The sequence below is a fragment of the Eleginops maclovinus genome, chromosome 22 (assembly GCF_036324505.1).
Source record: "Eleginops maclovinus isolate JMC-PN-2008 ecotype Puerto Natales chromosome 22, JC_Emac_rtc_rv5, whole genome shotgun sequence".
NCBI lineage: Eukaryota > Metazoa > Chordata > Actinopteri > Perciformes > Eleginopidae > Eleginops > Eleginops maclovinus.
This window is the reverse complement of record NC_086370.1, coordinates 20,986,907-21,001,621: the sequence shown is the minus strand read 5'-3', so window position 1 is coordinate 21,001,621 and position 14,715 is coordinate 20,986,907. Positions and strand designations below refer to the sequence as shown.

At 40.3% G+C, this 14,715-nt stretch overlaps 2 protein-coding genes across 2 annotated transcripts; one reads left to right on the top strand and one right to left on the bottom strand.

The window, feature by feature from the left end:
- Positions 1-244: 244 nt before the first annotated feature.
- On the top strand, positions 245-3,391 carry LOC134858852 (early growth response protein 2b-like). Its single transcript, XM_063875011.1, has 2 exons — positions 245-455; positions 905-3,391. The coding sequence occupies exons 1-2, from the start codon at positions 311-313 to the stop codon at positions 1,948-1,950; spliced, it is 1,191 nt and encodes a 396-aa protein (XP_063731081.1). The 5' UTR covers positions 245-310; the 3' UTR covers positions 1,951-3,391.
- A 469-nt stretch (positions 3,392-3,860) lies between these two features.
- Positions 3,861-6,928, bottom strand: adob (2-aminoethanethiol (cysteamine) dioxygenase b). The gene has a single exon (XM_063875012.1). The coding sequence runs from the start codon at positions 6,832-6,834 to the stop codon at positions 6,097-6,099; it is 738 nt and encodes a 245-aa protein (XP_063731082.1). The 5' UTR covers positions 6,835-6,928; the 3' UTR covers positions 3,861-6,096.
- Positions 6,929-14,715: the final 7,787 nt, after the last annotated feature.

Here is a 14,715-nt window from a genome sequence, read left to right as displayed (position 1 = left end):
TGATAAACATTGGAGGAAAAATCCACCTTAATTCAGATTGTGTGCATGTTTTGTGTTTAAATAAACTCCTACATGTTATTTTGTTTTTGTCCTCACGCTGAGATCCACCATTCCTATTTCTGGAGTTCCCTCTCTTTTTTTTTTAAAGAACCCAAGTCCATATTTGGTGAATGACGTACCGGGACACCCAGAGATCCCCTTTATAACCAAACATGCATCATCCCGGAGATGTTTTATAGAGAGAGGAGAGGCAAAATGAGGAGGCAGAGAAGTGGATTTAAATATTAGTTTGACTCGCCTGATATTGATAATGGCTGCTAGAATAGCGGAGGAGATGTCCGTGTCTCTGAGCAGTTTTGTGGATAACATTCATCTCAAAGATGTTTACACTGCGGAGGGGTCGATGGTTTTTAAAGAGGAGGATGTAGGGGAGGAAGAGGAGGAGGAGGACAGCGGTAAGGATTTGGGTTTGAGATACAACATTGATTGCACCGAAAATGTATAGAAAGGCTTCATTTTAATTGAATGAAAATGGATAAATATGTTTTAAAAAATAAGTTGTTCTTGGATGCATGCCGAATTGGGATTGCTTTATAGTGTTTGGCACTGATTGATATTTTGTTTCGATTAAATCAGGACACTACGTTGTTGTTTTTTTGCACCACATACTGTTTCTGCTTCAATGCCTAACCACAGCTCGTGCGTGGATGCATGTTTGCTTATTTTGTTGATGCATGGCGATGTTGTGATTTGTATTGTTATGGTATGAAATCGACGTGATACTCCTCCTGGCCCAGGTCACTTAAAAAAAACACACTTCAAATGAACACAGTAGCATGATCTTAAAAAGAGAATCATGGTTCTAGTTTTATTCTAACCGGTGTTGTTTTTCTACATTTTGCAGGTGATCTCCTGTTTGAGGGGAAGAGCACACCTGAGCTGTCTCTGCACGGAGACTTGGCGCACTACGTGGCAACTTTACGCACGCACCCCTTGGCGTTGACCGGCAAGTTCTCGGTGGAGTCTCGAGGCGCAGGAGGCCCGTGGACACCGGGGGGCGTCATCAACGTGATCAGCGCTGACATCGCTGCCCCGGGGCCGGATACGTGCTCAGAATCTCCAGATATTTACGCAAGAGGAGACGAAGCGGAGGACGACACCATGGCGCACGGCCAGCCGGACATCAGCCACATGTACGCGCCCCCTCACCACCACCCCCACCCTCACCCTCATCCGGCCCCTTCCTACTCCTGCAACGGGGACATGTACCAGGAGCAGCCGGCAGGGGGCTACCTGGCCACATCCACCTGCTCGTTGTCCTACCACCCGCCCCCAAACTACAGCTCTGTGCCAAAACCGAGTGTGGACGGCGCGCTGCTCTCCATCATGCCGGACTACGGAGGCTTCTACCCTCAGAGCTGCCAGAGAGACCTCCAGGCGGCTTTCTCTGAGAGAAAATCCCTCCCTTACCCTCTGGACTCCCTCAGGGTGCCTCCCCCTCTCACTCCCCTAAACACCATCAGGAACTTTACGCTCGGCGCGCCCTCTGGGGCCGCAGATGGCCCCATGGCTGCTGCTTTCCCGAACCACCAGAGCCTCCCTCTCAGACCCATTTTGAGACCCAGGAAGTACCCGAACAGACCCAGCAAGACACCCGTGCACCAGAGGCCGTACCCCTGCCCGGCGGAGAGCTGCGACCGCCGGTTCTCCAGGTCTGACGAACTGAGCCGGCACCTGCGAATCCACACCGGCCACAAGCCCTTCCAGTGCCGCATCTGCATGAGGAACTTCAGCCGCAGCGACCACCTGACCACCCACATCCGCACACACACCGGAGAGAAGCCGTTCTCCTGCGACCAGTGCGGGAGGAAATTCGCCCGGAGCGACGAGAGGCGGAGGCACATGAAGATCCACCTCCGGCAGAGGGAGAAGAAGTCCTCCACGGCCTGATCCTCGCTGCGCATGCGCGAAACTCCTTAACGTAAACTTTCTGCTCCTGCTGACACTGTCTGTGTGCAAAAAGAGCCCAAATCCTATTCAGTAGACTAAGTTATTCTCAGAAAAAACATGGAAGGAATATCTTTGGAAGCCATATCTTTTAAAAATAATCAGGGAGAACCAGAGTCCACAATGATGTGCTGGGTCATGCATTCAGTATTTATATAAAACATAATTCCTCACTTATCAGTCAGTGGTTCAAACTATTCACAGAAATGCCCAAACGAAGCTATAAAATCTCAGAAACATTATGAAAATACCCAATACTATTTTTTTTAACATCAATCAAATATCAAAGGCTGATTATTTATTTTATATTTCTTCTTAATTTGTCAGAAATATATATGGAGTTTGGCTTGCTTTAGTGCTCTGTGGCAAGGCATTGTGTCTACTACTGTATCTGTTTCATGTTCTCAGGGATTCAATTACAATTCAGCCACAGAAATCCTGCAAGTCAGCTTTCAGATGGTTTGGTTTCCGTTAAATGCACAAAATAATCTGTTAATTTCTGAAAAATACACGAAATCCCTTTGGTGTCAGAGAGGACAGTTAAATATTTTCCACATTTTTTCGGCAGCATTTTTGTGAATTATTTAGGATAATCTCATCTCTGAATGGCACACTTGTACATTTCCTATCCTCTCCTCCACTGTTAAATAGTAGCTACATCATAAATAATGACTATATGAAAAGATATTGAAGTGTAAAGACTTCTTGCAGGGTTTACATGAGACAAATACACACAGATGATATTTGGTATTGTTGTGATGACACTGAATATGTCTGATGATGCTTATTTGTTATTTGATATTGATATAAAACAGATGGCAAACAGAAAATACATTCAATATTTTAGTAAAACACTTTTTAAAGGCGGGATGCAGCAAAATGAAGCTTTTTTAACCTGTTTTTGTATATTAAAAATGTTAACATAATGGTGTTTCATTCACCTGATGAAAGGTCGACTGGTGTTTTCCATGCAGCAGGATTTTGAGAGATTATAGCCGGATAATCTGATTTATTTTTGGTTATATTTTATATTTCTGGATGTGTTCAGGTGTATGCACAGACCTGGGGATACTTGTGAAGATTCAAAAAGCATTTCTACCTGATGAATGTGAGAGGAAGAAGAAGAAAGAGAGTTACTGGACAAATAAAAGTTGTTGTGGTTTTGTGTTTTATATTTTTTATGCAAACAAGTCGAGCACTAAAGCTTTTATTCTGCTGGACCGATGCTTCTTGTCAATGCAAATAAATGTGGACTTGTCGAGTTGCTGCTCTTTATTTTGTGTCAAATATAAATAATTAAACTTCTGGATGTTTTGGTCACATGCTCTTTTGATGCAGGTTTTGTTTGGGCCCGATTTCCCATTTTTATGACCTCTTCATACCCTTATCATACAGCTTTAAACCTCCTGCTGAAGAAGACCATGTCATGTTATTAAAAGCTGCAGAAAAGTTACTAATAAGGCCTTTAAATTGACATTTTCTTGTCCGTAATGGACTGCGCTTTAGGTTGCTTGCACACACAACTGATTAATTTCATTTATATAAGTTCATTATTTAAAAGTCAGTCAAGATTAAGATGAATTTACCAAGGGATCAATAAAGTTTTATGTTAGCTTTTAGGAATATCCTACACGATGAATGATTTGGTGATTATATGTCGGATATCTAATCTGAATTTCAAAGAAACTGAAGTTATTAAACGTGGTGGTATGCTAAAGCTCAAGTTAGATACAAGTACTTTCAGATTGCTTAAGTAAACTTCCTGTGTCATAATGCACTTGACTAAAACAGTGTCAGTAAGCACTTTAAATATTGATTTACAGCTCAATAAACATAAACATTGCAGTCAAGTCTTTCAAATAATTAACTTTAAACTCCCGTAAAGACACAGAAACTGACCTTTCATTGCAACAGAGCTTTCTTCTAAAGGAAATATAACATTTTATTGAAAGTATACAAACAATTGAAGCTGATTTAGTAGATTGTTAAGTGCCATGTTTGAGAGAAATGTCTCGAGGATATACTCCAAAACCAAAATGGGAATCAAGTTGATTTCTGACCATTTTTGTTCTTCTAATCACATTCTGAAGCAGATAAATCTGACGTGTTTAGGCAAAATAAACAGCACATTTTATATGAACTAACAGAAAACTTTCATTACAGACACATTATATCCAATACGGCATCAAACATGATCAGATTCAGACTCTAGTCGACTTTCTGCTCATTATTAGACCTGTTTAATTCCATTCCCACAGTGATACAACATACAGCAGTCTTTTCCTCTGGTCTTAAATCAAAAGTTTGCAGCAGTCTGACAAGTTTAGTGCTTTTCTCTCGCGCTATCACTACAGTTTCAGTTTAAGAATCATTTTAAATTGTACATCTTTGAGTACATCCTTAAACATTGAACCATGTTGTTACTTAAGTGATATTTGTTTTCTCCTAAGCTAGCATTTAATAGTTTATAATAAACCTTTAAATTCACCCCGCATTTGTGATTGCAGCTAAATGTTGAACACCTCTCCTTTTATATGTGGTGAAAGAGGGTCACAATTGTGTGCTAAAAAGCTTCATTTAGTGCACATGTTAAACAAACAATGTCCTGAAAGTCAGCCAGTAGAACAAATCACAAACACTCCTGAGAATCAAACTCTTCCCAGAAAACAGAGGGAAATGTTACAGGAGTCCGAAACACAAGAATAAACCTGCAGTTGTGGAAGTTCTGGAACAAAACGCCACGTATCCAGAAGCAGGAAGACGATAAAAAACACAAACATGTCTCAGAGGATTTTCTGCTCACCTTGTTTTGAATGCTGCATTCAAGAGCAGCCAGAAGTCTGGATGAAGTATTTATAGTCAGAGCTGCAGCGTGGAAAATGCATGCAACACACAACAGCTGCTGGTCTTACTGCACATGCAATACTGGAAGCTGAAATTTTCAGTGTTAAAGGTTATGCTTACATTCAGAAGTCTTCCCCAAAGGAGCAAACTCTGCCTTTCCGACTGTTCATGAACGCAGCATTAGCACCCTGTATCAACTTCATCATTACTTGGCATCTCTCTTGCCAAAAATACCTTACAGGGTCTTATTTTAAGCACATTACTCAGATCATTTACAGCTCCAATTTTGGTGATTTTCAGATCTGAAACCAGTCACCTGATTGATTATATGCTTTTATATTGGATTACACAATGATACCTCCTTTATTTAAACAGAGTCCATCAAATAAAGCCAGAAGTGCATAAGATGAAACATGGTAGGTGTTCAGTGGCAAAGCAACATGCGAGATAAAGGCCTCAGAAATCCTCCTGTTCACTCCTGATAAACACCTGTACACTGAAATGTCTTCTACAACGTGATATCTATCTATTACAAATGGAAGAAACAAAGCTGGACACTAATATCTGATTCCATGTCTTTCTGAGGGTAAGGTATGATCTGAAATGTGTATTTGACACCAGTGCAATAGAAGTAAAACACTGTATAATCACTTATTTTTTTACTCTTAATACAGATTCAGAAATGTTGTGATCTCAGTACAAACTTTCCTTTGGGCTCCAATATCTTTATGTTCAAATGAGATTGAAATATAAGTTGAACAGTGCACCTGCTTAGCAGCCATGTTAGCAAAACATACAGAGGAAGCCACCTAATGTTGTGCTGTTTATTTCACGATAACTTTGGTGTAGATAGTGCCCAGAAAAGGGAAGTGTCCATCCCAGGTTTATTAAAGTCCAAGGTGTAATCAAATGTCTGGTCCAAAACCAAAAGATATCCACTATAAAGAAGATATAAATCAGGAAAAAAGCATGAAATATCCATGTTTTTGAGGCATGAGCAGCATTTTCTGACTCATTTGCACGAAGCATGACTTTTAATCGACTGTTAAATGAGTTGATGATTAGTCCACGAACAGTTGCAGGACCATGAAACTGAACAGCTACATTCAGATCCTCATTATGAATGTAATGGCTTCACTAATGATTTACAGTGACCCTTCATTTATAGCCCAGATTGTCCAAAAATAAAGCCCCGGCCTTGTGCCAAGTGCAGCCCGAGAAAAAGGAGGCATTTTGCGGGCAGGCTCAAAGGCAGACCTCCGGGCCCGGGTACGGCTCCCCTCCGCACCAGAAATCCGGAGGCTGTGAGATCTCCATGAGCCAGACCTCCTTGTCCTTTTCTGATGTTTTTACCTCCCCTTCTGCAAGAACCTTATAATAATGACAGTCCCTGTCCTCGTCCGGGTCGTACGGAGGGGCCAGGATATCCATAAACGCCGTGGGACCGTCCACGGCGACGATCTGGTGCAGATTGTCCTGGTCCGGAGAGAGCGTGCATGGCCCACTTTCCTCTGTGTATTCAGCGCTGGATCGGAGCAAAGAACGCCGCAGAGAGCTCACCTGATGCGGGGTTGCAGGAGGGGGTGCGTCGGTCTGCGCCAACCTGTCAAAACAACTGATCCTGACCTTTCCATACATGACTTTGAGCATGCCATGCATCCCAGGGTGGTCGTGCAGAGGTATCGAGGATCCATTTTTCAGCAAAAATACCCCCATGCTGAACTGGTCCGTCTCGCAGATATGCATGTAGGTGACCGGGGGGTCGTGGTACGGAAGCCCCGAGGGAATGTCGTCGGATCTCCGCGGGACGAGCTGCAGATCCGAGGCTCGTATTTCCGTCATCAGGCTCCTTAGTTTGTTCTGGTTCTCCAGGAAAGATTTAGCCGGCTCTTCTCCAAACCGAGGCGGGCTTCGGAAGGTGATGAGAGCCTGCCGGGCGATTCTCTGCACGATGGAAGCCATGCTGCTGTCGCCGGGCATCATACCGAGAGAGGGACGGCGCTGCCCGGGTCAGTCTGCTCCGCCTGTCCGTCTTTAGCTTTAGCACTTTAGCTAAGCGCCAAAGATCGTTTGAGAGAAGATGACTCACTCCTTATTAATTCTTCTTCAGGCCTTCGCTAGGATAGACAGAGGTGGAATAAACTGCTCAGATGCTTTACTTGAGTAAAAATACCGATATTTTATTGTCAAACTACTTCACTAAAAGTGAAAGTCCTGCATTCAAAAATTAAAAAAGTAGAACTAATAAAATAAAAAAATTGCCTTTACGTGTGTAAATATTTGCATATATATATATGTGACATATAGGTAATGTTGTTGCATTAGGTAGCATTTTACGGTTGTAGACAGAAAAAGTTCTAATTGTCTCTTTTGTGACTTCAAGATTAAGTCTACTAGTTTCATTTTAATAAAGTGCATTTTGTTAAAATTAGCTAAAGATGGTAAATCAATGTAGTAGTCAAATTACATGTTCTTTCCCTTTTAAATATAGTAAAGTAGCAAAATAGCACACAATAGTACAAAATAGCAAACAATTGAAATACTCAAGTCAAGTACAAGTTCCACAAAATTGTAATTAAGCATAGTACTTGAGTAAATCTACGTTGTTACTTTACACCACTGCAAATCACAATGTAAAATCTGCGTAAAATATGTCAACACTTTCGTTTGGCAGAGTGAAATAACAATGGAGTGACACCTCTTGTTGTTGTTGATTCGTCGGTCAGCTACGTTCGTTGCCCGCTTTTAAACTGCCTGCTTTCTGCTACTTCACGTGTTCATTCATTCGTATGTTTTACTCTAATGAGCATGTAATAAAAACAACACAATAATATATGATGTTATACATTTGCAAGGGACACTTTTAGACAGGATTTGACTCAGAAGCAGCCAGTCTTATCAACTTCAGGCCCCATTTTTGAATAACTGTCAAACACGTCCGCACCAGACAGCACTCTGCCAGTTTACACCTGGTGCATTGTGGGACATGTAGTCATTCGGCCGCTAACACTGTGGTCACTGAGACGAAAACTGTTTATTCAAATATTAACAACATAGAGTTGATATTGTTGTCACATTGCTTCCTATAATCGAGTATGGTCTCAATGTGAATTAATAAGATGACTCTTAATCATCCAATTGCCAATTCAATGCACTACAGTACCCAGAATGCCATAGAATATTTAACTTTTAACGATCTTTGCCCTCAGTCATTACTCAAATACAGTCAACATGTGTAGCTTGAACCGCGCTGATAATGATTTCTTTTATTTATTTAATGTCTTGCTACCTCATGACCTATTTTTCATGGAACTATGAAACATCTTCACCAAAATGTAATGCTCACAGCACAACATACCATTGTTTATCTTTATTCTGGACAAATAATATCATATAATCACAGCTCATTTCCAGTTACTCGGTTTAAACTGTATTCACTATCCAACTATTTATCCATTACTTTAAGCTAACTATTCTAACTGTTTTCCAAACTATTTGTGCTAGCTAACTGTTTAGCTTTCGGTTTAAACGGGTTGTTCATAACGTTAGCTTACTATTTAAAAACATTATTTTTAGCTAACCATTTTAGCTGATTTCCATAATATTACTTTTAGTTAACTTTTTAAATGTTTATTTAATGCTTGAGTTAGTTTTTCAATTGTTTACCATTTTCTTTTGGATAACTGATTTCCCTGCTTATATATTTAGCTTACTATTTTAGCTGTTCCCAGTACTTGGAGCTGATTTAAGCTAACGGTTTAAACTGCTTCATCGTTACGTTAGCTTACCATTTAAACTGTTATCGGCTCCATTTTTTCTTTAGGTTTTTATGTATGTGTTGATTTTTTATTTTAACTTATTATATCTTTTACTTTTCAGATGTTACAGGGTGGGTTGTCAGAAGCAGTTACAAAAACAATTCCTCTATGAACACTTTTTGCTAAACTTTATATGTGTCCTTCTTTATTGACAACAGGGAATCAAGTAGTGTATTTCAAAAGAAAAATACGGGTCTTTCATAAATTCAACATGAAGCGATTGGCACCCCTGCTTCCTTCAACTTCAACCTAAGGTGGTTATCTTACCTGTACTATCCGAGGCCTTATTCATTTTCAAACTCTCTTGTATCAATTATATAAACGTCAATAAAGTGACCATAAATACTGCCAAACACTGAATTGTGACCTACAATATCCATTAGTAAAAGTCAGGTTAAATCAGACAGAAGGGAGCGTTTGTCTTATATTTCAACGGTTTCTCCATTAGCCTGCTTTTTTAACTTTGTAAAAGAGCACATGAAGGCTGCCAAAAAGAAAAATCCCACCCAGAAGTGGATGTTATTTATCCATTAAAATGTAGGAATGATACTCTTCAGCTTTTAAGGGTCAACAGGTCAGGTTGATGCTTTTCAATCACACAGAGATCCAGCTGGAAGTTCAGAAGGGCTTCACATATTATTGTAAAAAGATTTTAGTTTCTTTATGGGTAAGAAACACACTTTGGTGGCTGCAAGATCAGTGACTCATGTCCGTGAGCGTGACTCACTTGTTGAGGCATCCGTGATGGCATTTCATTGTACAGACGTGGGCAGTTCATTTGGACATCTTTCTACTGGGAAACACCCACCCACACACACACACACACACACACTCATAAACATTGGAGATGACAGCTTTCATTATGGTAATTCTTGGTGGAATTTGTTGGCATATAAAGGGATTTATTTGTGTTTTATTACTTCGATCAAAGCGGAGAGGAGCCGGAAGCAGTGGGAAGGAGAGGATGGACGGGAACCTGTTTTGGTGTTTTGTCTATAACTGAATTAAGGTAGTTAAGTTTTCTTTAAGTAGTATGAATCATTACATTTTAGGACACAAATTAATCACACTTTGACAATAATGACAAACGCTGCAGTGTGATTTGTATCAAGAATGTGGGACTTCTTCCTTCCTACATAACCACCAGGACACCCACCTCAACTTTAGACACCCATAATTTAAACAAAATAAGGTTATTATAAGGACTCAAACATCTATGGAGATGCCACCTTCTCCCACACAATCCTCAGAAGCATCTCTTAAAATAAAAATCAGTGACACCCACCTACTCACAATGTGACATGGGGGGGGGGCATGTGTGTGTGTGTGTGTGTGTGTGTGCAGCACTCCTGAAGCTACATTGTGTTTTTCTATAATTGGGAAGTGACAGTGGGCTGAAAATAGACGGCGTGATTCAGAGCTCGTACGCTTTTAGACCTGAAGTCGAGCCAAACTGTGGAAGCCATGCTCCAAGTCAAATAAACAGGATGAATTATTGTAGGGCCACACACACACACACACACACACACACACACACACACACACACACACACACACACACACACACACACACACACACACACACACACACACACAACCTCAAACACTCTTGTTTGTTTATTACACAACAGTAAACAGCAGAAGGTCTGTATGTTGTTGTGTGTGTAGTACCGAATAAGCTGATGTCAAATCCGTCTTAACCTCTGTGTCTCCCTAAAAAATGTTGCTATGATGTCTTTCGAGGACAAATGGTTTGTGTGAAAAACACTGCAATAAAGATTAGTTATATTTGACTTTTACTGTATGACGTTTTATTTGGGCTGAACATATTACAAAAGTTAACCCTTTATATGCCAGTGTGTTAATAATAAAGGTCCACTGCTACTGTAGAAAAAAACTAGTACAAATGGAGAAAAAACAAACATGTAGTATAGAATTTTATTTTGAGTTTTGAGTTTGGGATATGTTAATATTAAGCAACATTTGATTAGGATTAATTCTTATTATTTTTAGCCTGAAACAATGAAAATAGCCTCTTTTTGTCCCATTTTGAAGCGAGTCCTCCATAGACTGCCTGACATAATAGACAGCAGGACTTTCTGATACAATAGCCATGGACCAATAGGGATTTGTTTTGCCCTTTAGGCTCTGACTGTATACATTCAGATATAAACTTTTAGACTTTTTATAGAAGCTGACGTTCAACTTCCAACGTATTTTATCCTTTAGTGGAATCAGAGGAAGTGCGGCAGCCCTGTTTCTGCTCCTGGTTCAGCTTCTCCCATTGCGTGAGGACAACTCATCTGCCTGTGAAAGGGATCGTGGGAAATGAGATCTGATGATTGATCGTTAACAGAACTTCCTGCATTTAAATAATAACGAGAACCCCGAGAGAAAGGCCATTTAAGTGATCCATTTTATACAAATTGCCATACTTTTTCTTATTTCCTTACTTATGTTTGTTCATCTGAGCGTAAAGGACTGCAATAGTAAAAATCCACTGACTTATTTGAAATATTCTGCTGAATTATAGTAATGTGTGCATGTGTGTCGATTAAATGAAACACATTTATTTTGCAGGTGGAGTTTCTTCTTTTCAGGATCACTTGTTTGTGGTTGTAATACTCGTCCCTACCACATGTTTCTAAATGTGGAACAAAAACCCCCATATGTTCTCCCTGGTGACCTTAAATGTCTCCATGAACTCAGTAACAACACATTGTGCCAAATATTTTTGTCCAGTTATTACAAAATTCAGTGTTACTTCATAATGTGTCCCTAAAAAGTATTTGGTGTCAAGCTAAAGTGTCACAATATGTATATTTTGGTGTAAACACAAAGGAATTCAGAAGGAATTTGGAAAGATTATCCTGGAAAGACTTGTGTTTTTAACAGAGGTCAGAAAAACTAGACCCGACTTGGATAACCAGACAACACAAGGTTTAATCAACAATAAATGACAAAACCTATGAATGCTGAAGCTTTAAATCCCCCAAGTTCACAGGAAGTGTCTGCAGATATCAGAAAAGGCCCTTGTTATTTCTCCCTGATAACCACAGTTTGTGTTTGTAGGATTGCATGCCGTTGTCCCCCTGACACTTTAACTTGAGTGGATCCAAATGTGTTTAATGACAGGGCCCTCGGTCCGCAGGGTATTGACAGGAAGCTGGATCCGGAGGCCAAAAGAGTCCCTCGGGGCGGCTTCACATGCAACACTAGCTTTATGTATAAACCCTGGTTTTACTTTGGAAGTGGATTTCACCGCAGAAACCCTCCCTAATGTGTGGGGCTTTTAATTCTACCAGCATGAGTGGCTTTTCTGTTTAGAAATGGGTAGAAATGCTGCAACAAAGTCCCAAGATATGATAAAAAGCTTTAACAAACAGTGTTTTTTGAGTAAAATGAACCTCTCCTCTCTCTGTGTACATCAACAACTTGGCTTTGTGACACATTTTCACGTCACTTTCCGCAAAAATCTGTTATCTGCGGCCCACGTGGCCTCGAACTGCAGGGTGACAGTCTGTACTGACGCTGACACAGAGCTGCCTGATGGTTCCACAAAACATGCATTTTTTTTTCTGCCTTTGCTTTTGCTCTGTCTAACGTCAGAGCATGTGGACAGGGAGCGTGGTGTGACGTCAAAGCGTTATCGTGTTTACTCTCTCCATGAAGAACCACCAGCATCCTGCAGTACTTATTGACACGCTGTCATGCAGTCAGGAGCCGTAACATAACAATAACATCACATTCTGCCGTGCCCTCACGCTCACATCACAGCTGCTTTCACAAACACTCTGATGGCTGAACTATAGGTCAAAAAAGAAAAACATACATGAATAAAAACATTACAAATATATATATGAATTGATATAATACAAACAGCCCCAGGAAAAAACAAGAGCCCTTTGAAAAACTATGAGTTTACCTGGTTTTTACACTTAGATTGTTATGTTTCTGGGTGCAATTAAACTTGTTTTATTATCTTAACTACCGGCAACATTTTTACTACATTTCCAATTCAAATTAAAATAATTTAGAGAATTTATATGCAGAAATGATGATCAAAATAACCACAATATATACAATAATGCAAAGAAGTTAAGTCCATCTTTACTTTTAAACACACAAAACTAAAGATTGAATTTCCTGATAAATTAAGCACTAAAAACATGATAAATAAGAAGATTAAGAAATTGAGAATAAGATGCACCATTTGCTGGATAAGTTTGACAAAATAATCATAATTAAGGACCAAGTATATATTTTTTAAAGAATTTGATATTCTCTTTAAGCGAGGCGATGATATTCCTCGACACACCCTAACCCTGCTGATTTTAGTTTTCCTTGATAACGTGTGATTTTAAGAGATTTGACCTTTTTCTCCTCACAAATGTATAACTTTATAATCTCAGAGACAATTCAAGTGTTTTTTCTGGTAAATGAGTCAGTTTCTCTTGGATTTTTGACTATCATTTCCATAATTACTTCCTTAATGATGCCTTCAGGCTCATGAATACAACAATGTCCGAAAAAGCACTTGGGAACATCGGTAAATAGGATGATCCAAAGAGCACTTGAAGGCATTATTGCCTCGGCCAAATTACATTTTTGTTATTTTTATTGCGTTACTGTTTAATGAAACTCCTTCCACACACACACATCCTTATTTTGAAAGATGTATATTGTGATGGAATATGTTTTCCTCACAACATTTCAAAAAGGCCTTATTTCATGTGAAGGTACTTGTGAGAGATGTTTCTCTAAGTAAATATTGCTTTTAATGTTCTGTGTGTAGGAAGTGGTTCTCAGGCTGAATTCTGGGGAAAACAGATGCTCCAATGTAGACAGAAAGAAGCTGTCGGTGAAGAGGAATAAAAAAGTTCCAACATATTTCTGTTTTCCCCTGAGCCTCCAGAGACACTGTGTTGTAATCACTTCCTTATGTTTTCTCACACACACACACACACACACACACACACACACACACACACACACACACACACACACACACACACACACACACACACACACACACACACACACACACACACACACACACACACACACACACACACACACACACACACACACACACACACACACACACACACACACACACACACACACACACACACACACACACACACAAAAGATATGAGGATATTTTGGTTTGTTGATATTTGTTACAAACATCATGTGTTTTTACTACTTATCTACTTTGTAGTACACTAGTATTCAAAGTTTCCACATTAACAAACTACAACATTCAATTTGTTCGCCACAAATGAGATTCTATTGAACTCTTTACCTGCAATGGATTAATTGTAGACTCTGGAGTTACTGCTCTTACTAAAGTAAACATTCACTGGTTAGGGGTCAACATAACTACAACAATTCTCAACAAATGGATATAATACAGAAAACTACCAGTTAAAGTTAAAGCCACCATGTGTAGGATTAGAAAATATGAGTTCACAAAGGGCGTTCTGGGAATTGTAGTAACTTGCCCTCTCCCACCTGGACCAGAGGAACACTTGAGAATGCTGTTCATTGATACAGTTCAGCATTCAACACCATTGTGCCCTCCAAGCTCATCATTAAGCTCAGGGACCTTGGGCTCAACAGCGCCCTCTGTGACTGGATCATGAGCTTCCTAACGGGCAGATCCCAGGCAGTGCGTATGGGGAACATCACATCCTCCACCTTGACCTTCAACACCGGCAACACGACTGCGTGGCCACACACAGCTCCAACACCATCATCAAGTTTGCTGACGACACGACCGTCATCGGCCTGATCACAGACGGCGACGAGACGGCGTACAGAGAGGAGGTCAGAGCCCTGACATCTTGGTGCCAGGGACAACAACCTCCATCTCAACGTCAGCAAAACAAAGGAGCTGATTGTGGACTACAGGAAGAGGCAGAGAGAGGCACACACACCCATCACCATCGACGGGACTCCTGTGGAGAGAGTCAGCAGCTTCAGGTTCCTCGGGGTAAACATCAGTGAGGACCTGACATGGACACATCACACCAGGGTCATA

Bases quoted from the DNA above. Each gene is read 5' to 3' on its own strand.
- LOC134858852 (XM_063875011.1), top strand. From the start codon at position 311: ATGGCTGCTAGAATAGCGGAGGAGATGTCCGTGTCTCTGAGCAGTTTT. The intron at 456-904 runs GTAAGGATTTGG...TACATTTTGCAG, and splicing joins AGAGGAGGAGGAGGACAGCG to GTGATCTCCTGTTTGAGGGG.
- adob (XM_063875012.1), bottom strand. From the start codon at position 6,834: ATGATGCCCGGCGACAGCAGCATGGCTTCCATCGTGCAGAGAATCGCC.